This window comes from Aulostomus chinensis, chromosome 3 (assembly GCF_037954235.1).
Source record: "Aulostomus chinensis isolate RoL2024-O1b breed Wild chromosome 3, RoL_Achi_v1.0, whole genome shotgun sequence".
NCBI lineage: Eukaryota > Metazoa > Chordata > Actinopteri > Syngnathiformes > Aulostomidae > Aulostomus > Aulostomus chinensis.
This window is the reverse complement of record NC_141322.1, coordinates 20,235,842-20,259,705: the sequence shown is the minus strand read 5'-3', so window position 1 is coordinate 20,259,705 and position 23,864 is coordinate 20,235,842. Positions and strand designations below refer to the sequence as shown.

The following is a 23,864-nucleotide window of genomic DNA, read 5'->3' as shown; positions in this document are numbered from 1 at the left end:
AGTGTGTGTGTGTGTGTGTGTGTGTGTGTGTGTGTGTGTGTGTGTGTGTGTGTGTGTGTGTGTGTGTGTGTGTGTGTGTGTGTGTGTGTGTGTGTGTGTGTGTGTGAGAAAGAGGAAGGGAAGGGAAGGGAGTCTTCTGTGCCTGAGACTTGGAGCATTTTTTGAAGACAGGTTGTGAAACAGGAGGGCTGTGCTGTCTTTGATCAGAGAGCATAGGAGACAGCACCATGTCAACAGTTTACACTCATCCATGTCAGCCGTCCCCTGTGGGCAAAGGATTAAAGCCACAGTATCTCTGATGGAGCCGAGCAGACAACACGGTCGGTGCTGGGCCTGAAGGAGACGGAGGAGACCCGTTGCTGCACTCACAAATCTCAAATCTAGGAAATACAAGTGAATTGCATTTATGCACGTTAGCTAATACCTTCAATGAATTCAATGAAGTTGGTATATAGACAGCTTGGCCTGAAGCGTATTTTTATATTTAGACATTGTGAAACTTTACCTCCTATCTGTGTATTTTTAGGATGCTCCAAAGTCTTCAACACAAAAAAAAAACCAACCCTCCTATAAAACAAAACCTTGTGTGATGTCTGGCACTCCAATTTTTCAACACCCTGAAGGCAATCTCCACCATTAAGCCCTGCTATTTGTTCCATAATACCACACTCAACAACAAGCCAGAAACCCCTGAGAGCCCTTGAAAAACAGCTGCCTAACAACAACCACAGGAGCGTTTAACCTGCATTAGTCATCGGGGGGGATGAAGTAAAATATCAATTTCATCCCCAGAGTTCGTATCAAGCATGAGAAGGAGAGATAGGGCCGGCGCAGCCGTGAAAGCAGGTGGAAACTACTGAATGACTCCTGAGTTCGGGGTCCATGGACACTAATTTAGATAAACAAAGTGTGTTAGCGGAGGGGGTTGACATGAAAAAGCACCTCAATGTGTATTCACCTTCATTAAGACATTAGCATTGAATTGTCTGACTAATAATAATGCACTTGCAGCAAATTAACTAATCATCTAGGACGTGAATACAATAAATATTATTAACATAAATGTGTTTGAATCCACAAAAAGGACAATGCATAATAAACTGCAGCATAGTTTATTTAAGAAGTGTTAGCACTTAAAGGTTATAATTAATATACAAACAATGACAGTGGTGATAAATGGTTTGATTCAATTCACTAATGTTATTTATGCAAACCATCTCTCAATGCACAGATATAGTGCATCATATTGCAATCGTTGGCAATAATGTTATTATTGCTGGTCCGGGGAGAAAAAAAAAACATGCTGAATAAAAACCGCGAAGTAAAGCACAAAAACTATTTTGGACTACCAATATTCCTGCAACGAATTTCAGGAGAAGCGGTGAGTGATTGGCCAAGGAAGAATGTGTGCTACTTTGATGCAGATCAAGATTCACAAGAACCTGGTTAACATTGAAAGATGGTGCATGACGTGATTTTGAAATTCAAGTGATGATTTCAGTTTGTTTCCTTTTATACAGTGTAGCTGTCCAAGCAGAACAACTCAATCCAGGGATGCATCGTACAGGATAGTCAATATTTGCAGATCTCATTATTATCTGTGTAAAAGGTTTGGACGATATTAACAATTTTCTTCAAATGAAAAAACTTGAAGAGGTTTTGTTTTTCCTCTTCCAGAAATCTAGAAAAGCCCATTAGTCATTGTTACAACAAGCAAAAAAAAAAAAAATGAAGAAAGAAATCTTGATTTGCTGGGACGATATTGATATTGGCTATCAGATCAATTACAATATATTGTAAAAAAGATTAATATCTGCTGATACGGGTGACATGACGACGTCATCCTGCTTCTCTAACTCACAGTTTCCGCCACCATCCTCAGAGTGGCAGGAGCCACTGTAGACGCCAGTGTCGAGTGAGACAGGATTTCAGAAACTAGAAAGACTTTTTCCAACTGAATGCATTTTTCCCACTTTTTTTGACACCACAAACATATCATTTAAATAACTGTCTTCAGCTGAGCTTACCTTAATAAAAAAAAAAAAAAAAAAGAATCAGGCGATGGATACGGTTATATTACTTGAGTAATATGTTCCTCAGTAACAAGGCTTGTTGAGGAAGGTGAAAGTGCTGCACCTCCCTGCCATGAATGAGTGATTCAACCAACGAGGAGGAGGGTTGTGAATTGAGATATAAATTGCATCTGGCAGGCTCTAAGGGTCCTTGGCACATACGTATCACCCTGATATGGGACTGACAGAGCTAGAAAATGCTAAAATATCCAAAAGCAAAACAGTGTTATCACCCATTATCACTGTGATATCTCACGTGATTTCAGAGCACGTCTGGATGGCACGTTTTCAGCTACCTAGGGTGTCCTGACACTACTTCACCTGTCAACACGGGTGCTCAAGAAAGAAAAAAAATAAATTAACACAACTGTCTGGAAGAGCGTGCATTTTATCCAGCAAGTTTAGCTTCCAACCTCCACACGATTAATGAGGGGCGATGTGCCAACGTGAACGGCTGAATCTTTTCTAGCACGTCAGTCAGTGTCACATTCTTCTTCAGCATTGGCCTGCTTCACATTCATACAGTTACACACACACGCACACTCACACATATGCTTTGACAGAGGAGGGAAGGAGAGAGAGAATAAGGCTCATTCTTCAGCTTCACCCATCCTCACTTTCCCAGCGTATCCTTTAATTACTGCAGAGAGAAGGCATATCATTAAATTTACTAATTAGGCAAGCTACAGTCTAAACAACTTTTACATTATTCTTTCTGAATTCCAACTAAACAGAAGTCAGCTGGGTTGTCTGTCTGTCTGTTTGTTTGTCCCCCCCGCCATCATGAGTGTAAAGGCTCTTGATGTAAAATGGCTATGTACTGTATATGAGGAAGAAAAGTGCTTACTGAGGGAGACGGCTGCCGTCTGTACAGTCTCATCAGTAATGCATTGATTCAGCTGTCAAGTGATCTGCCGTGTTCTTTCTTTTCTCTTCTGTGAATTACTAGCATACCTGCTACTTACAAACACATGCAAATGTATTATTTTTCAGGGTGAAGCTGTAAAGGAGTTGAGCGGGTGGGGTGGGGGGCATGTGTTTCTCATTCCCGAGGAAGTGGGTGATGTGGCTACATATCCCCGGAAGTGTTCCCAGTCACACCAAGGACCTTGGGAACGTGAGAAGTGCCAAGATCAGCCAAAGATATCATACAGAGTGAGTTGTGCCTTAGGGATAAAACGTCAAACTGAGGAATAGAGACAAACTGCTGGAAATCCTAATGCAGATATTTAGACTTACACAGCTAAATGCAAACACGCAGTATCAGCAAAGAAGACATCAGTACCTCCAGGCTTAAGACATGCAGCCATATTACAGTCAAATTAGTCTAGACTGGCTCAGTGAATGGAGGAATGAAAAAAAAAAAAACTCAAAAAAATCTTAAATTTCTCTTGGCAACTTTTTCCCCCCCTTATTTTCAACTTATAAAAAAAAGACCTGTCTGCGTTTTTGTTCACACTAATTGACAGGGAGGGAAATATAGAAATCGTCAAGCGACCGAAAATTCAATACCGACTTTTTTTAAAAAGTCCAAAAACACACGCCCTTGGAGGTATTGTGTGAGATTTCGGCGTCGGGCCTCCTTCAAAAAACAGAAAACAATTATGTTTGTGTTTCATTAGGAAACTCGAGCAACAAAGCAAACACAGAATGGGAGGAAGGGTAAGAGGGAAAAAAAAAAAGGCGTACTGTACTTTCTCATTATCCCACACTTGCTCTGTTCTCTAAACTTAGCTGGTGAAAAGTGGATAAGGCCATCTCATTAAAATCTAATCTAAATGTGTCACCAACTCTCCAACAGCACAGAAGCTTGCAATCGTTGCTGGGTTTCTACTCCTGGAGTATATTTGGGGGACTGGTATTATCTAGGTTATAATATTAAACAAGTCAAAGGTCTGAGCAACACGCCGTCTTCTTCAATCTTTTACTAGAAGGAATATGTGAGCAACACAGTACATCAAACATCAGACTTTGATAGAGCATGTGGGTGAAAAGGTCTAGATGAAAGTCTCCAGTGTACTCAATCTTCCTTGAATAGAAAAAGAAGAAAGAAAGAATGGGAAAAAAAAACACACACACACACACTCTGGCATTTATTCTTCGTATGAAGCCGATAAAGTACTATTGTTCTATTGTCTGGCAAAGCTGACTCATATGAATGAAAATGGCACAATTTCCTGTGTAGAAGTCAATGTTGGACATAACTGCTTGACTTACAAACAGGCGGAAGCTCCAGTACTGCATATGGGTAATCCTTTGAAATGGTTCACTCCATCTAACCTGAGTCAATCTGCTGCGGATTGTCCTCAGAAGGCAACACGATTGTGGTGAATTACATAGCTGGAGTGCCCACTGATTGAGAGTATCGAGAGCTCTGAGGAAAACCATTAACAAGATTAGGCCTCTTTACTAGACCAGCTAGAACTTGTTACTGTCACAGACCACCAGAAATCTTAAACTATGTCGATGAAGTTTTAGAGGTTTTTTTTCCCCACTGGATTTCTTGAGCACCGCAGCATTAGTGCAGCCCAATAATGACTACGTTTACACGTGCACCATATTCCCATTGAGGCTTATTCTGGCAAAGTTTATATTCCCAATTAAGTGTTTTTATATATGCAACAGCATTAGGAATATTCACGTTACATAACCTATTCAAAATAAAACATTCTTTACACGTAGGAAATGGCACGTCCAATTGACCTGCTCCGCTTTTGGTTCGTTGCTAGGCAACCTCACTACACTTCCGGATCACCTAAGTCATATCAAACTCCTACATAAACAAAGATATAAAGGCATCACAGTAAAAATAACCAACCAACAATCTCAAATGCAGGAAGCAAATTACATAAACACTACTTCAGGGATGTATTAGAATTGCACACATCCACCGCTGGGTCATCATGTCAACATGCACACATATTGCTCTTTATCAGTGGCCATTCCCATCTCTGCCAAATGTGTGATGATGTTCGCTTGCAAATTGGACATAAAATATTGTGTTAAAGGCCATTTTCCAATTAACATGTTTGCACGACCTGATATTCCGGGTAATACTGGCACATGCCAGGTTCCTTCTTCCGGTTTTTAATGACCTGAATATATGATATTAATCTGGTTATGACAGTACGCAATCCAAATGTTGACATATTTACTTTAATTCGGTAGTATGTTCGACATGTTAAGGCAGTAACCGTGAAAAGAAAATAGCTGTCAGCATTTGGGAGTATTTATTTCAGTTTTAAACCAGATGCAACCAGCTAAATCAGTGAGTTCACTTTTTTGGAGCCTGTTACCCCCCCCCACCCACGCACACACACACCCATAACGCAGGTCCCTTACCAACCTCATACATTAAAATGTGTCTCCCCTCAATATTAATGCTGAATATTTTTCATTGTATCATTAAAAGCATGTTATTGAGTGACAAATCACAGATGTGATTGAAGTAGACAGTGTGAATATCACTCATTAGTTTCCCAGGAAGTGGGGAAGCCATGGGAATGGAGATTAAATTTGAGGGTTAAGACGAAACCAATGGTTAGAAAACTGACATTCAATCTTTAATTAGTTCTCGTTATTGATCGCAAAGAAGTGCCAACCGGAATCTGACGTAGTTTTCTTTCTCCCTCTCACTCCTCTCTCATGCATTGTGTGTGGCTGCTCTACTCTATAACAGCGATTACAAAATAGGGACGACGTTTGTCAAACCTGCTCTTAGAAACTCTTTTTATTGCCTTTTAATTCAACAGAAACAGTTTGAGTTCTCAGCTGACGCATGTTTTTTTAATGTAGTTTTTTTTTTTTACAAGGCATTTAATCTGCAGGGCAAATGCTCCTGTGTGACATGGCCACAGCTACACAGTCCTGCGTTAATCTACGCAACAATAACCTTGTTATGGATCACATTTCTCTCCCTCGTTGACATCCAACAGTTACATTTACAGTTACATTATAAAGCTATGTTGAAGGTGACTTTGCACCCCTCACATATAAAATGTCATCACTTGGCTATTTCATACATTCGTGTTACCTTCTGTAATAATTAGCATCTTATTTCTTGAAATGTGGCCAAAAACGCACACTGTGCATTGTCGGGGACTGCGACCTTTGACCTCTAAAATTAAAATCAGTTCATTTTTGAGTCCAACATCCTAAAGTCTACATTTAACCGAATCTCAAGAATTTGTTTCACAGATGTTTCATGAATGCATCGGACAGACAGAAAGTCCGGAAAGCCCGTCCTGCAGAGCAATAGTGCTGGTCCAACAGCTTTTTCAGCATTTTCATTGATCACTGAAATGGTCTTTCCTGACCGCAGGCAGACCCTTGAATTAGCAAAAATAAAATATAAATCATACTAATCTAATCTCCAAATCCTATCGTCTTTAACACTGCCATGCCAGAGCTTTAAACACAAGCTGAGACCGCAAGCCGAGAACGGATGTTGCTGCATTTGATTAAGCACCTAAAAAAAAAAAAAAAGAGTGTGTATTGTATGTTGATTTGGACAGCAACAAAACTGGTGTATTGTCGAGCTCAAACTTACTGTTGGGAGACTATGGGGGCTAATACCTGTGGAAATGTGCTTCAGTAAAAAACATCCACCTGATTCAGATTAAATATACCTGACCTTCAGCTCACTGGCCAAATGACTCAACGTTAGCCATGAATAACATCCGCTGCAGTAGGACTTAGCATGCATCACTTCCAAACAGGCTCTTCATGCCTGCCCAGGGCCATACAGGCAGTCAGACCTCTTTTCATCCTCCTTAAATGCCCTTTGATGTTGAACTCCAATCAATACTGTAAGGCTGCATTTAGAAACGATAAATAAAACCAGGAAGAGCAATGCTGTTGACACCTCTGGAGCAGCCTCTTTAGCAGAATTACTCTTGTGTAATGTCTACTATGCACAAGTTCATTATTTCATAACTCTACAAGGACCAGGATACAAATGCATTCTGAGTAAGCCTGCAGTTGGCATTAAGTCATCAATTAAAGGCATTAAGAGACTCGTAGAGTACTACATCACTTTTATCAACATATAACTCCGCACAAATTGGTTGTCTGATTAAAAGTTTGTCCTTTAAAAGCAGAATTACGCAGTTTAGCTGAGCAGCAGCAACCTTTGCAGGTTAAGATGGTATAATACAGGATAACAGCGCACTCAAATCTGTTCATGTGGGAATTGGAAAGAGTACCACACTGTTGTCTCTTGGAGTGAAACAACTGATTCTGACAAGAATCCTCGGCTGGAAGGGGATGGAAAATGTTGAACTTTCAGGTTTGCTTTGACATCCCTAACATCTCTAAACGCAACTGATATACAAGCAGTAAGACAGCAAAAGCTGATTGTGTTGCTCAATTATTGTAATTTTTTTTGGCTTTGTCTGACTTTCACAGGGAAACAGTCCTGTACACAGGTTTTTGGAGAATCTGCAGGCTCATGGTCTCATTTGCCTACAAGGTCAAAGAAAGCCATCATTGTGGCGACATGGTTGACATGGCTACATATTTAGATAAATATTTTTGTCACCGAGGTGGCACGGTGGTGCAGTGGTTAGCACTGTCGGCTCACAGCAAGAAGGTTCTGGATTGGAGTCCTGGTTCGGGCACGGGGTCTTTCTGTGTGGAGTCTGCATGTTCTCCCTGTTCCTGTGTGGGTTCTCTCTGGTACTCCAGCTTCCTCCCACAGTCCAAAGACATCAAGAGGGGACGAGGCTGATTGATACTCTAAATTGACCGTAGGTGTGACTGTGAATGGTTGTCTGTCTCTATGTGTTGGCCCTGTAATGGACTGGAGACCTGTCCAGGGTGAACCCCGCCTCTCGCCCAAAAGCCACTGGGATAGGCTCCAGGCCAGGCCCCCACCCCCCGCAACCCTTAACAGGAATAAGCAGAAGAAAATGGATGGGAAAATGGATTTTTGTCACTTTTTTTCCTGCTCCAAACATTTTTAGTGGAGGATTACTACGGACAACATCTGCTCAGTCCACATCACCCTCTTGTTGGGCCTTGCTTTTTCAGACACGGCAGCTCGATGGCTAAAATATTTAAATGATTTCCTTTCTGGTCGGTTAATATTTGATCAAATTCATAAGATAACCAGCCAATTTGCAGGAGCAAGAGAAGGCTGGCAAAAAAACTGCATTCAACTGAGCAGAACTTGGCTGTGATTCAAGATAATGATTCTAATCAAGCAGCAACGCCACCGCTGAGTGGTGAGGACAGTGTGCAAGTGGATGTAACTGCATTTTCTAACGGCTGATACAAAAATAAATACTGCACTAGAGTCAAAATTATATAATGCCAATGCAAACTTCTAGTGACAAAAATCAATGGATTTCTTTCACAAGAGATCAGCATCTTAATTCCAGGGTTCATTTTTAAAGTGTGTCCTGAAGGTGTGTTTTTTTTTTTCAGCAGCTGTCAGGGATAATGTGGAACGTGAGCGCTTGATTAATAGATTTCACCATCTTCAGCAGTCGGTCTTTGCTTGACCCCTTCTAGGTTCTATCAAAGCTAGTTGGTGTCCATGTGGAGGCTTCCAGCTAAAAGCAAAGACAAGCCAGGTTTCAAAATATGGCGGTCATTATTTTCTTCTGGACTCTAATGGATAACCATTTTTTTTTGTTTTAAAAATGTATTAAAGTTGCTGTATACTCAACATATACAAATGAGTCAGTAACTTGCTACAAAACTGCACATTATCAGTATCGGCAGACATAATGTTATCGGTCCGGTGGCTGATATTAAAATATGCCCAGCAAGGCAAAATTAATGTCTTCATTTCTGCTCATTAAAAGTTTTCGAAATTAAAGAAAAAAAAACCTATGTTTCAAATCCAACTTGTTTATGTGTGTTTTTCAGTACTTGCAAAATGTTATCGGCTATCGATCACATCAGTTGTAATATATGGGTATATCAGACATTGGCAAAAAAAATCCAACACCGTACATCCCTTCGACTGTGGCATATCTAGGTATTTTTCACATTTCCTGGGGAAGCGTATATATGAGTTGGCAATTTTCTCTCATTTTCCATCTCCTATCTTCATTTGGTATGTAGTCTGCATGTAATGCAGATGGAGGTGCCCTACTCATGAAACAGGTGACAATTCCAAGTGACAAATATGCTGGAGGACAAATCATAGAACAGAGGACATATTTAGGCAACAGGACAACAGGTCAAAGAAGAAGAGTCAGTACTGCCTGTACTAGGATCAGAGTCTTCTGTGCCGTCATCAGAATAGCTGGAATGACTTCAATAAGACCATGCTTTATTCTGGCAATTGTAATATTCATAGGCATAAACGCAATTAATTCCAATTTATCTCAAAGCAGCAGCTATGCTAAACTTCTCTTTCAATTTATCAAGATGGCCCTCTGATGTCACTTGTCATACACCCAACTGAAAGCATTTAATTGGAGGGATCATCCTTCACATTGCATTGTGTGTCAGAGAGAGAGAGAGAGAGAGAGAGAGAGAGAGAGAGAGAGAGAGAGAGAGAGAGAGAGAGAGAGAGAGAGAGAGAGAGAGAGAGAGATAAAGAGCAGTTGCTAGCTCCTGGCTGCCTCATGCAGACTGTTAAGTGCAGGGACAGATGATCTCTTGAATCCCTGAGTGATTAGTGGTTATGTGGAGATAGGTCCTCCTCTGCTGTGGTAAACACTTGTGAGGCTCAAATTAGCTGTGACAATGCAACAACTGTCACACCTACAGCTGTGACAGATAAGCTAACATGTAGGAATTTGTATGACATTTGTATGGAATTAGCCAGGGATCAAATACAGCCCTTTCTTCTTCTTCTTCTTCCTTTTGTTTTTTTTAAATGATCATTGAATTCAGCTGTTGCATGAGTTCTTTTCACCGTATAATAAATATCAGGATTGTCATTGTTGAGGGAGCGTAAAACAATGTCTTTGTAAAAGGAAAAAAAAAAGAAAGAAAATGCCAAAAGGAAAAGGCCATGGTATTCAAATCCCTAGTTAATTAGGGTTCCACAACCAGGAGGGTTTCAATGTGTGTTGAAGAACAGAAACATTTGCATTTCCCAAAGGGGAATATGTCAACAGGATCGATAGGCTAGTCTCTAAACTTCCACCATAAAAAGACAAAACAAAACAAAAAAAACCATCTAACTCAGCACTTTTTCCTCTTCCTTTTGAAATTCTCTGAAAATAACTACCGCCAAATTTCCACTGCGAGGCTGCCTTTTTTGTCATCGTTTCACATCACACGTCAACAAATCCTTTTTCACAGCAGTCATCTTAGAAAAACAATTAAAGATCCAAAAGTGGAGTTTTCATAAACAATTCCTAAAGCCACATCAAATGCCTCTATTCCCTTTGTCATAGCATGGTTAAATAACAATGAACCCTTTTCCATTGTTGTTTTAGACTTTAGAAATAGAGAAGGAGAGAGAGAGAGAGAGAGAGAGAGAGAGAGAGAGAGAGAGAGAGAGAGAGAGAGGAAGTGAGTGGGAGAAACCAACAGAACATCCATCTCATTCTTAAACCCAAAGCAAAGAGCCTGGGGAAGGATCTCAGCATGGTAACTCCAGGAGGGGGGAAAACATTCAGAAAGGATTTAATGAGATGCGTGTAACAATGAGTGATGTTTGTGTTGTAATACAGTGGGATGATAATCTTATTTAATTCAAAACTAGCTCTTTTTATTGCTCAACTGTGTCACATTTACATGGTTAGCGGGCCAATCAAGTATGTGGAGAACAGCAGTCACATTGCCATCACTCGCTAACTCACGTGAACTCAAATCCAAGGTACCTTTAATTAACTGGAGTATATTCAGGTAATTAAAACACAGTGAGATACAGAATAAGGAGCAGTATGTTGTCCAAGTGTAGGCAGCATAATTATCATGCAACTTTGTACAAGTCTAGATGTTTTCATATATGTATATTGACTTGTTATAACTTGTGTAGTAAATGACCTGTTATTGATCATGTATCAGACACATCAGTATTAGCTCAGAATGTTTGGCTTATGTGTGAATAGAAAGTACAGAATTGCCAAAAATACAGTATAATGCAATAATTTGGAAGGTCGTATCAGGGTTGGGGCAAAATCCATAGTTTTCTTTTTGACTAATTCTGATAATCAACTTACTTTTAAGTACTCTACCAAAGAACATTAACAGATTTAAAGCTTCTACTTCCAAAAACACAAAACTCTAGTATTTCCGCTCTTTTGTCTCATCTATATGGAAAATGAAGGGTTTTTTTTTTGTATGACACAATCTCATACCAATTTGGAAGAGGAGTCTGTGATTTGAAGATTAAAAATGAAGATATAAATTCAAACTGGATTCCAGAGTTAGACTGACAGCTCTACTGACTTACTGTGCAAACAAACTCCTACTGGAGGCTTTCAAAAGCAAAAAGGGTGAGCTATATCGAAACTGCAGAAACCTAATTTTGCACTAAAAGTAAATGAAATCCATAGGAACAGTAACCTGATTTCACCACAGCAAAGATCTATTTCAAGCTCATTCTACAGCTGGTCATGATAACAATATAATACACAGGAAGTTTCAAATCCTGCGTTCCGCACGGCAACGTCAGTTTGATAAACCACACACGTGAGGCCTAATCCTATATCTCTTTAGTGATTGGCTCAATAATTCACGACAGGGAAAATGAGCCTCTTGGAGGGGATAGCCTACTTTTCTTTTCTTTTTTTCCCCTCTCGCCTCTGAGGAAGACAATCTTGAATGTAGCTGAAAAAATAATTTAAAAAAAACAGTAAAAAACAATGAACACCAAGCAAACGCATGCTTCACAACCACACAATGCAGGAGGAAAAAAAAAAAGGAGCCTGAAGGTTCCATTGTTTCCATTCTCCACAGGGCAAAATTGACTGACAGTTTGGCTGTAAGTAAAGCTGACACAGTATCGCATGGCCGCTAGATTGTTTAAGGGGAAAGAGGATGTGGGGACTGAAGGATACAGGACATTTATTGATATGGCCGAGTCCTTGAGTGCAGCAAGCAAGAGTGTGTCCTTTAGTGACAGTGCCTTATTGCCTGGACATTCATCACTATTGTCATGAAGCACAGGAAATAAGTGCATTAGTTTCCCCAACAGTGTTTTTCCTCCCTTGTTTCAAACCAGGCTATAGTGTGTGTGTGTGTGTGTGTGTGTGTGTGTGTGTGTGTGTGTGTGTGTGTGCTGGGTTGGATGTTGCTAGGACAGATGAAATGATTTGGAGTGAAGTGGCTGTGAGTCATTTCTAAATGATTAAAACACTACTGTGACCAGCAGAGTATCTTGGCTGAAAGACTGATTGAACCATACACACACACGCCGAGTAATGAACTGATGACAGATTGCCTTGATCAACATAAATTACACAAATGAGCGCTTAAAGTGCTATTAATGTCAAATTATTACAATTACCATAAACACATAAGCATGTTGTCTTTTTACTCAGTCGAACACACATCAACTAAAATATTCCGCCTCGATACCTGTATTTAAAGACATGGCAGCCTCTCTGCAAGTGTCCACTGGCTGCTTCTCACATGCTAGAAACACTGCTCAAGTCAAAGGGTTTAAACCCTTTTCAAGACATCTAGACCCCAAAAAGATTCTGACATCTGAAAAGTGACTAGATGGAACTGTAGTGGGCAGCGCAGTGGTTAGCACTGTTGTCTCACAGCAAGAAGGTTCCAGGTTCCAGTCCCGGCTCCAGCACGGGATCTTTCTACATGGAGTCTGCATGTTCTCCCTGTACTTGTGTGGGTTCTCTCTGGTACTCCAGCTTCCTCCCACAGTCCAAAGACATCAAGAGGGGACGAGGCTGATTGATACTCTAAATTGACCGTAGGTGCGACTGTGAGAGTGAATGGTTGTCTGTCTCTATGTGTTGGCCCTGTGATGGACTGCTGACCTGTCCAAGGTGAACCCCGCCTCTCACCTGAAGGCTGCTGGGATAGGCTCCTGCCCCCCCTCCTCCCCCGAAACCCTTAACAGGATAATCTGAAGAAAATGGATGGATGGATGGATGGAAATATAGTGTTCATACGAACTTTAGAGCAAAATCAAACATTGTTTTTTTTCTGCTCACCAGCCACTGCAGCGAGTGGTTTTTCACAATTAGTACGGACCCCTTAGAAACTTCTCTAGCCAAAGGTTTGTAGTTACAGTCACCAGCCATTCTCAACATGTTTTCAATATTTGGTTCAAGGTATAGTCTGCAGCATTTTCCATCAAAAACAAAGCATAGACTTAAAGTTATTCTTGCTCAGTCATAACTTATGGGCCTCTGAGCATATGTGGTGGTAACTGCTTCCCCAGAGCTGCTGCTCTCTGCCTGTATTTCAATGTTTTTGTTTAATTGGTGGGGAGGGGGTGTGTACCACCCCATTCCCACCCACCAACTACACAAAATTCATTACGGATAAAATGGTGCAAGTAAAGAAAATACAGCCCTACTGAGGTGAAACGTCAACAGAATAAAGTTTGTTTTAGAATGAGAGTGAATTTTGTTTTGGCTTCAACCCACTTTCAAGCACAAAGGGAGAGGCAAAAGATGAAGAGTGACAAGTAAGTTAGCCTGCTTTCTGCTGGACAGGTAGGTGGCAAACAATGGCGGTTTATGAGTGCTATTAGGCATTTAGCTTTTCCCAGCCACCGTTTAGCTTGTCCAAGCCAGCAGTTACCTTCTCCGAGCTGGCACTGAGCTTGTCTTAGCCTGCAATTAGCTTGTCCTAGCCAACAGTTAACTTGCCCTAGACAGCAGTTAGCTTGTCCTAGCCAACAGGTAGTTTATCTTAGCTGGCATGTTGTGTGTGCTAGCTGGCAGTCAGCTCACAGGTGATTGCAGTGTACCACAGGGGTGCACAGGTTGTAAGGGGGAGGGGCACTCGCTTCTGGTGCCACTGCGTCCAGGAGGAGGGGCTTACTTTGAATGAATGTTGTGTTTACAAGCTGCACTGAACAACGTAACCGTCTCCACCTTCAATAGTCCTCCATCTCCATTTTATCTCTGAGTTTCATCATCAGGTTCTCTTTTGTGGAGGTGTTGGTTCTTAATAGTTTTATTTCACCAGGTAAACTTTTCCAGGAGCTTCTTCTGCAGGTTGTCCATCAGTGGTCTGTAAACCAATAAGACTGAGCCAACAGAATGAGACAACAATGTTTGCAGAGGCTCTTGGGAGTTATAGGACCATGGTGTCATATTGCAGCGAGTTTATTATTGCAGGTGCGGTTTGTGAAGACTACAACAGGGCATGTGTGTAAAATCAACCTATTAATTTTTGGTTAATGGGTGCTGTCAGGCTATTAAAACTGACATGCCTTGTTTGCATAATGCATCAATTCCCCCAAAATATTAAAAGGAATTTTAGAACATTTTTAACTGTAAAATTATAGTGAGAATGAGATGTATTTTTTTGTTTTTGTTTTTCATAAAACATGGGCCTGTTGTTTTGCCAGCCTTTTAGAGTTTGTTTTCAATGCATATAGGTGATCCAGCTTTAAAAAAGTGCATAAAGAGTTCATTCATCCTTTCATCCATTAAGCCCATAATATCTGTATGGTGTATTATGGAAGCTTTTAGTGGACTTTTAAATGCAAAATCATCAAGTTGTTCCCGACGGTGTTTTCCAGAGTAGCCCGTCTAATGAGGATTTCCCCGGTCTGTACAATCAATGTGATTCTTAATGTGTTTTGTCATCAATTATTTTTGACCGACAATGACTTTACTCTCTACACAGCAGGAACGTCTCTGCTGAGCACAACTGGCGCATGCATGTACACACACGCACACGCACACGGTTCAAATAGCGCACAAGAGGCTGATACACAGAGATCACCTTGTTTATGGTCATGCTTGCAATGACTTGAGTGCTTATGGTAGTAAATGTAGACACGTGACAAAACTGTTTCATTAGAATATATATAATGATTGGCTGGCTAATGAGTGTTTGCTATGTTCATACAGAAAAAAGTGTTTAACACAGTAAAATATTGTAGATACAAAAATAAATTGTAGTGTACGGAGATTATTGACCCACACTTGGTTATAAATATGCAATTCTACTAATTAACTGGTGGAGCTGCTCTGAAGACACAAAAACAATACAACTAATCAACATAAAAACACTTAAGCTACCCATTTGTGATGTGGTTCATTTGCTCACAACAGAAATAAGACATCTGCCTTCATATTAATAATAAAAAAAAACCACCTGAAGTACATTAGATTTCCATCCTGCAACTTCCAGCATTTTAACAACTTTGTAGTGTTAGCAATGTGGAATGAAAGCAGGACTGAGAGAGCACACAGGAACTTTACATTACGGAGCGTAAAAAGAGCTCAAACTGTCTGAACTAAACTTTCATTGGTCTGACAGCTCTTGGTGTTACATTCTCAAAGAGAAAGAGAGCTCTTCCTCTCAGCACACTTCTAGGACTAATCCATTTTTTTGAGGACAAAAGCATATCCTTGTTGTGCAAAACATTTCATTTTTAATTCTCCGGAACCATGAGCAAGAATCATAACTCTTATGGAGGTTGTATAACCTGGGTAGCCGTGGTAATTTTAAAAAAAGTAATGATACAGTTGTCATAATGCTATGCAGATCTATCATGTCTGTCATTTATTTCAGTAAATGAAGAGTCCAGGGCATTTTATCTTTGTGATTTGAGCAGGAAGAGGAGCCACATGCTCCCTTACCCTGTACAGCTGAGAAAGTTATTTTAACAATACTGAATTGTTTTAAGTTTAATTAGCCTGATGGATGCATCCATCAGGCTAAAGAACCGTGTACTGAGTCCATCCACAGCTGACACTGATGCTATCTCGTTACATATTGGGTTAATAACCCAGAGAAAGATGCTGCTGCCAGCCTTCATGATGTCCAGACAGCTGGCATCCTGCTGGTGCAGCACTAAATCAAGACCTCATTAATGAAATCAGCGTTTATAGTCATGGCACATACATGCAGCACGTGAGAGTTCTCTCACAGAACCTTGAACAAGTGAAATGAAAAATACACATACTGAGTGCTCTATACCCCGTTTTGCTGTCATTTATGGATGCGCTAGCTTCTGTTATGTGTGTGTGATTCAGCTCCTCCCACCCACACTTACCACAGTAGCCACAGTGAACTAGGTGAAGAGAAAGATTAAGTATTCCTCGATACAAAGGCAGCTCAATGATCCTTACTGTAAGTGAAATAAAAGCTTTGCGAGTTAAAATCCAATACGGGTGATTTATCAAACCACCTGTTCAACCTCAATGCTTTGTCCTTTAACAACAACAAGTACGCCCCGTGTGCAGCTTGGGTATGTCACAAGGACCAATAGCTCTGAACAACACTGATGCCAACATTTTTAAAAATCTGATCGTACTTGTAATAAAAGGTAGCAAAAGAACCCCAAAACTGCTGTTGTCACTTGACTTATAAAGACAACAGATAACAACATGCAGATAGGCTGCTGCAAATGCAGGTGCAGCAACAGGTGTGCTTGTGGACTTGTGAAAAGAAAAATACTGGGACTACAGAGAAAGCCAGGTTTCCACCAGTGTACCGCTGCATGTGTGTGGTCAAGACAGAGAGCGTGTGTGTGAGACTGTTAGCGTTTCTGGAACTCCTGTGCAGCACTTGTACGGTCTGAAATAAACTGCAGATCAGTCAGTGCTATACGCTGTTGATGTGTATTGTTAGTGAGTAAATGTTAAAACTTCTCAAAACAACTCAAGGAGAACAGACTGTGTATGCAGCAGGAGTTTATTTGGAAATGCATGGTCTGTTATTTTTGGGTTGGAGACTGATGGAAACTGAGTGGTGGTGGTGACTAACATCTCTGGTACTGTAACATGCCTAAACTTCCCCACAAAGCTGTAAAGTCTACACTGTAGTCTTACTACGCTTCAGCTGCCACAAATATTTAAACGCGCCGCGTTTGTCTACACTGAGCTGAGGTCAAATTTTGTGTGTCAAAATGGAAGATTACACGTGACTTATCCATGGTTTGCAGAAAAATAAAATGCCATGGCTGGCTCTCTCCCTCTCTCTCTTCTTGCGACTTGGTTGTTTAGCTGCTGGCTGAGATGACAGGTCTCCTCCAGAACGGCGCCTCCTCTCTCAGCCAGCAGAAGAGGGAGGAGGACGGAAGACAGGAGGAAGGACTGATACTGGCTGATGTCTGGGCTCTCTTCACTCTTTCATAGCCTCACTGTCGGTCAGCCTTCATACTTATTTTACTGACACTGTAGATTTTGTGACTTTCGCTGTTTACTTTTTCTGCCCTAGACAAAATATGGAGATAAATTTACTTAAGTCTTATTTTTTTTCTGAATTCCTTTTTTTGCAGTTTTTCTTTAACTACAAATGAGATCTCTGGTAAGATATTAGACTACTGTGAGTAGTTCAACTAGTTCACCAGTTAATCCAGCATTGTATGAAGATGTATCTAGATGCATATGGAATCGCCACCCAACCCCTGAACTGGTAAATCACAGCTCATTATTCTCTACTCTAGTTACGATAAGATTTGCTTAAGCGATGCTGTTCTGTATTTTTTTTTTTTTTTTTTTTTTAATGGCACACAGTGTGATGGTACAAATAAATGCCACAGATTATGTCATCAGTGGATTGTTCTCCTCATGTTCGACTGTAGTGATAAACTGAAACAGTAATGATAACCCTGACGCAGAACAGAGAGCTGCTGTTATCTGAAAAGAACATTCACACAAAATGATCAAATAAAAAGTATTTGTACTTAAATAGATTCTGTTCATTGTGGGCCCATTCGCAATCATCAAGCTGTGCCGTTGTGTTATGTTCTTGTGCAGCTGTATCATTTACACTCGCGATCATTTCCTCAATACCTGTGCAATGCAGTTTGGAGTGGATAAATGATCAGCTACTGCCCCAATAACCACTCGAAAGCTGTTAATCCGAACGCACAGCTTTAACAGACATGAGTTTGTCCTTTTCCAGGAAAACCGCAACTCTTAATATTCCTCCTTCAATATGGTTGTATTATCAGAAGGATCGATGATTGGAATAAATTCACCTCAAGTCATACGTGTGTTTAGTGAAGGCCAACACATCCGTCGATGATAACATTGTTTATTTTTCTGTGCGTCGTGAAAATTGGGCCAATTTCATCTGCAGGTTTACGAGTATTCACAGAATTCAAGTAGGAAATAGCAATAACTCTCTTTAAATATCACTAACATGCTTAGTGATATGTCTGTAGTCTAAACCTGAATTTCCTTTAGAATTCCACAAAAGATGCATGAGTGGTTGCTTTTTTTTTTCTATCACCAACCTCCAGTCAGCACCTACTGTTTCTCTTCTGTGTATCTAGTCAGGTTTAGTAAGGTCTAGTAAGGTCTAGCAAAATATATCATCTGAAAAAAAAAAATTTAAAAAGCCCAGCTGTGTTTGAGACTTGTAAGGCTACGAGTCAATAAAGCTGCAAACTGAGGAGGTGGAGGCCTAGAACTGGGGGATTTGGGGGGCACAGGGGGTGACTCAGAGAGGAACCATTCTTCCGTGTTACATCACTGCTACGACATATGGGGGATGAACGGTGCCAAAAATGAGGGGAAAAAAATTAATTTCAGCAATAAAAGTTCAGCATCTTGTGTTGCAACAGGGACAAAAGCAGTAGATGAAACACCAAGATGTGAATTTTGACAAGGCTGCGAATAACGCATTAAATAATAACAGACATTTTTAAATGTGGAGTCACTTCTACTATATGTAAGCGCTCACTACCATTAGGTAATTAATTCTTTTACTGCTTCAGAAGGCTAAAAAATAGAGCCAAAGAGTAAATCAGTGGGTCATTTTTATTAGTCGACACTGCCATATCACAGATCTCTGTGTGCTGGCTAAAGATGTCACCAGAACAAATTCTTCAGCACCAAGTTGACAAAAAAATTCTGTAAACGTAACAGTATTGGTTCTCCCATAGTACCTGAAGTATCAAAAGTGACCGTGGGTGCTGAAAATATGGTTTCCACGAGTGTACTGCAGCATTAACGAGTGTGGTCGAGAGTGTGTGTGTGAGTCGGTGAGCATGTCTGTAGCTCCAGCACAGCTGAGCTTTCTGCTGCTGTCTGATATACAACTACAGCAGATCAAAAATGACACCATCGCCCTCCACTGACTTGTATATGTTCCCAGTTGATGCTTATTGTTGGTAAGTAAATGCTAAAAACTCCTCAAAAACCTCACGCCGAGTTACAGGTTTTTCCTTGCTAACTGCTGAAGGTGAGACGGACTTGGGGGTGAGTTGTAGTGAGGGATGAGGGGGTAGAGCGATGATGCGATGTCCCCCTATTCAGCTGCTGATTTAGAAAGAGGGCCAGTGAGAAAAGGCTCCTGATACAATGCTGATGACATCTCCATGTTGCACCTACATGAAGTATACAAGTGGCCATCTTTACCACTTAGTTACCTTATTTACCTCAAGTCTGTCAGTTGTTTTCATCACTAAACAATGAGCCATGTTGTCCAACCTATGGCAATAATTCAGAGCCATGCAAACACTCACATCTGGGAAAGTCTTGATTGATTCTTACTGAAGACACTGTACATACGGTATGTTCCAGTTCCTGTTACGACCCACTATACTTATTCTGTCATGACCATGGTCGCATCCTGCATTCTCATGAATGGTGATAGAAATATTATCCTTTTCTAGGTAATGTATGAGGTGCTGTGATTTGATATGACTGCAGGAAGCCCAAGATAAAAATGTCTGTGCAGCATTAACACTTAAAGGCTCTGTGAAACTGATGGCAGCATGCTATTTCGTTCTGCATATCTATGTGTTCCTGAATAATGAGCTGGGGAGGAAATTATCACCGATTCTGATTGACATTTACATTGGCCAATAGCAGTGAATCTGCCTAACACCCCCCCCCCCCCCCACACACACACACACACACACACGTTTGAGCATGAATGTGAACCAGCCAATTATCCCGTCAAACCAGCTACTTCTGGTAGGTCTCTGCAAATGAATATGGACAAATAATTTAAATCGTTAACCCCGTCAGATTTTCCAAATGTCATTGGAGCCCATGGATCCACATGTGGTAGTTGAAAGAGTCATTCTGCCATGGTTCTGTGACGCTCCAAACAATTTATACACCATTTAACAGACACAAGACATTAGCCGCGGTGGAGCAAGCAACTTCCTGTTAGCCCCCTGGCTGACTTCCATGTAAATAGCATTACTTATTGTAATTTTGAGCCCTTTCTGATTTTCCAAATGTCATTAGACCAAATGGATCCAACTGTGATAGAGATTCAAGCCATTTCATAAGGGATGCGAGTTAATCTAGACAATTTATTGACCTTTTTACATCCACATTTTTGCAGCCGATGTCCAGTATGCTGATACTTTTACAGCTGATTTGGCCAATGGCTGATATTTACCAGTTGATAACATCTGTATGGAGACAAGATTAAACAGTACTCACTGAAAAACAGATGTAAACATTGTGGATTTAAAACAAAACATTTTTTCCTTTACTTTCACAATGTTTGGAGCAACCCTTAAACTATATATTCACACCGCATTGTTTCCTCATCACTGATGATGAGCAAAGAAGAGACTTTAGTATAACAGGGTCGATACAAATATCAGTCTTTGGACCGACACCAATATATTTAAAAATGACCAACATCTGCAGAAACCATGTCAATATTATTGAGCGTCACTACATGGGACATTTAACCTTTCCATTTTAGTCCTGCGGTCAGTTTTACCTCACAGTTGCACCTCTAGCACCACACAAAACACAAGCGACAGACAGTTAAATAATACTGTACTCTTGAACTATTTTGGACATTTACGTGGATTTGAGTAAAGTATTGCAATGTCTTCCACATGACACCGTATCGTGACTGTGGCTCAACCAATAATTGGCTTTGATATCTGTCTTTTTTTCAAATCTTTGTTATCGGCATATTTCTACCAGCCAGCCATTTGTTCTTTACTTCATAGAGAACCAAAAAAAGAAAACACATCAACTATTCTGAGCGAAATCTGTTAAAGTTTGTTTAGCGTGTTCATTTATTTTTCATTCAATTTAGCAAAAGCTTGCTGGGATCTCCAGAGACTTAAATGGTCTTAAATGGTCCAAAAACAAAAAATGTATGTTTTTATTAATTATTCAATGTTTACACTTGATGCACTTTTTCCATGTACTGTTTGTATAACTGTCCATGAAGACAATTTCCATCAAACACATGCTAATTTAAAGGAGGTGACTGTGTTGAGGTTTTCTATTGCTGTAGATTACAGCGGCTGAATATTGACCGCAAGTATCAATTATCAGTCTCCTCCACCTACTGGTAATGGTATTGAAATTAAAAAAAAAACCAACAACAATATTGGTGGATCCCTTATCATGATGGAGGTATGGTGAGGTCCTCAGCCCTTTACATATTAGTCCAGTATCTCACAGTTCCAGAACCTCCTAGTAACATGAGCAACAGATCCAGGTGCAGCGCCAGTGATCACAAACGGACTCCAGCAGCACCTGCGCTCCTCCGGCATGAATCACCCTCCATACCCGCCACACATCCACCAGCCGGCGGCACCAAGTATCGCCTTCAGCCGCGGTTCTACTCACGCACATGACAGCAACAGTCTAACTATCCCTTTACACGAGACATCGACATCTCCGACCGCACAAAAATAAAACTTTAGACACGGCAACAAGACGGACGGGAGCATTTTTGAGATACGAGTGTGGACCAAAAAGCTGTCAATGCCTTCAGGAATGTTACAGTAACACTGTGTAACAAGCCTGCTCCATGTTGTATCTATAAGTCATGTAACGGCGGAGCTGCGGGAGCGGAGTTCCTGTTTGAGCTTGACGTTAAACGGGGACCGTTTGCGCCTGAGTTCAGCTCAATGATCAATGTGGACTCAAATCAGGGAGCCAAGCGTCTCGAGTAACGGGAACCAGACGTGTAACTCGGCTTGGCCCTCGTAGAAATCTCAAGGGGGGGGGGGGGGTTCATTCGACAGCCAAAACTCGAGTAGGCTATTAAAAACAATTATATTCAGCAGTGAAAGGAGATAAATGTGAAGCGTGTCCGTGTTCTAAGTACTTACCGGGGTGACAGTCTTCGTGTCTGGGCAAGGTTAAAAAAAACATTAAGGATAAAATCCACCAGTAACTCGGTTCTCGTAATCTCTGCATGTTAGACTACTCATCGAGAGCAACAAGAAGGCAACGGGTGACAAACTTTAAAGTCTTTTGTTTTTATCCTCTTGAGTTAAAAAAAAAAATCGCATACACACACACACACACAAACACACACACACACGAGGCGAAGTTGACACCAGCCACGAATGCAGAGCATCAAAGAGCCGTTAGCAGTTGGGCTACGGAGTCCGTTAACACACAGGTTCGCCACCGGTCCGGGCTGGTGCTGCTTCGAGGGGGAAACCGCTACGGCCGTGCAAAAAACTGTTCACAATGTGTTGCTGGACTCCACCGTGTTTGTAGCGGGCTTCCAGATAGCCACATTCCCGAAGTGTGGAGGGGTCAATCGGCGATCAATCGCTGTCTTTAACTACAAGAGGAGGGGAGGGGGGCGAAAAAAAAGTGGTCAAAATACTGTTGATTTTCACGTGGTCATTATTGGCCGATTATCCGCGGCGTCAACGTGACGAATCCACAATCCGAAGAAAAGTGGCACTGGAAATGTCCCATTCTTCCATCCAGGAAGTAGACTGGCGGTCACGCATGCATTGATATCTGGCTACTGGTCCCATCCTACCGGACAGGCTGCGTGTGAGAGAGAGGGAGAGGGAGAGAGAGGGAGCCTACACGGGGCGGGAGCAGCGGAGGGAGGGGAGGCGGTTCTTGGATTTGCTGAATGTAAAATGACTCGGTACGGACCTGGAGGCTGGCCTCTGTCTGTGCTGCTGTGATATTAAGACTGCGAAAATTAATCGCTCGTGTCAGCTTGTCAAGTCACCAGACTGGATCCCTCTGCCTCTTTTCAATGTTGCATCAAACATGTTGCATCAAACATGATGAAATAGGGTTCAAATATTTGGGGCCCATTCAGAAGCAGTAGTGGTTTGAAGCCTGAGATCAGTGGCAGAAGAAAAAAAAACGAATAAATAAAAAATAAAGCCGTTTTCTGCTAAATCCACTGATTCCCGCCCCCAACCAGTCATTTCACAGTTGTGTTGCTTCCTCCCAGGCCCTATTATTAAAATGACCCTCCTGTGGTCACACAGTGATGTCCCTTTGCCTCCTGCTGGCAGAACTGTGAATAGAATACTTTGGCACTAATCATCACCTGTATTATCATCATGTAGGCTATGAGAGTGTACTGATTGGAGAATTATGCATCCACCGGTGACACTCCCTTAGGTAAACGTGCAGTCATTGGTGTTCTTGCAAAACCATCCAGCTGGACATTTAATTTGAGGAATTTGATTAAATTTCTCATTTAATTATCCAGTTCTCTGCAGGGCCATTGAGGACAGTCACAAGGGCCCTTTGCTTTTAATGTGGGCCATCTGCTACCTCTCCAAAATGCCTACCTTTCCAAAGCGCCCACAGCCTCATGGGCATCCTCTCACGAGCCTCCGGGCTGCAGTACACTGTGCTTAACAATACTCCAGACCTGACAGTATCCCACTGATTGAGCGCAATCAGCCAGAAACACGGATGCTGCACGCTTTTCTGTTTCACGCTCGTTTTGTCAGGTGATGCAGTAAGAGATTTATAACTAATCACACAACACTGACTAGAAGAACGAGCC

The 23,864-nt window shown here is 41.2% G+C and overlaps 1 protein-coding gene across 1 annotated transcript in view; it reads right to left on the bottom strand.

Annotated features, from left to right (window-relative positions):
• Positions 1-22,889, bottom strand: part of ca16b (carbonic anhydrase XVI b) — an 88,557-nt gene extending 65,668 nt beyond the window's left edge. The window contains exon 1 of the mRNA XM_086199445.1: positions 22,195-22,889. Coding sequence (XP_086055571.1) covers positions 22,195-22,282 — 88 coding nt within the window. The 5' untranslated portion in view covers positions 22,283-22,889. The remainder of the gene's footprint in view (positions 1-22,194) is intronic.
• Positions 22,890-23,864: the final 975 nt, after the last annotated feature.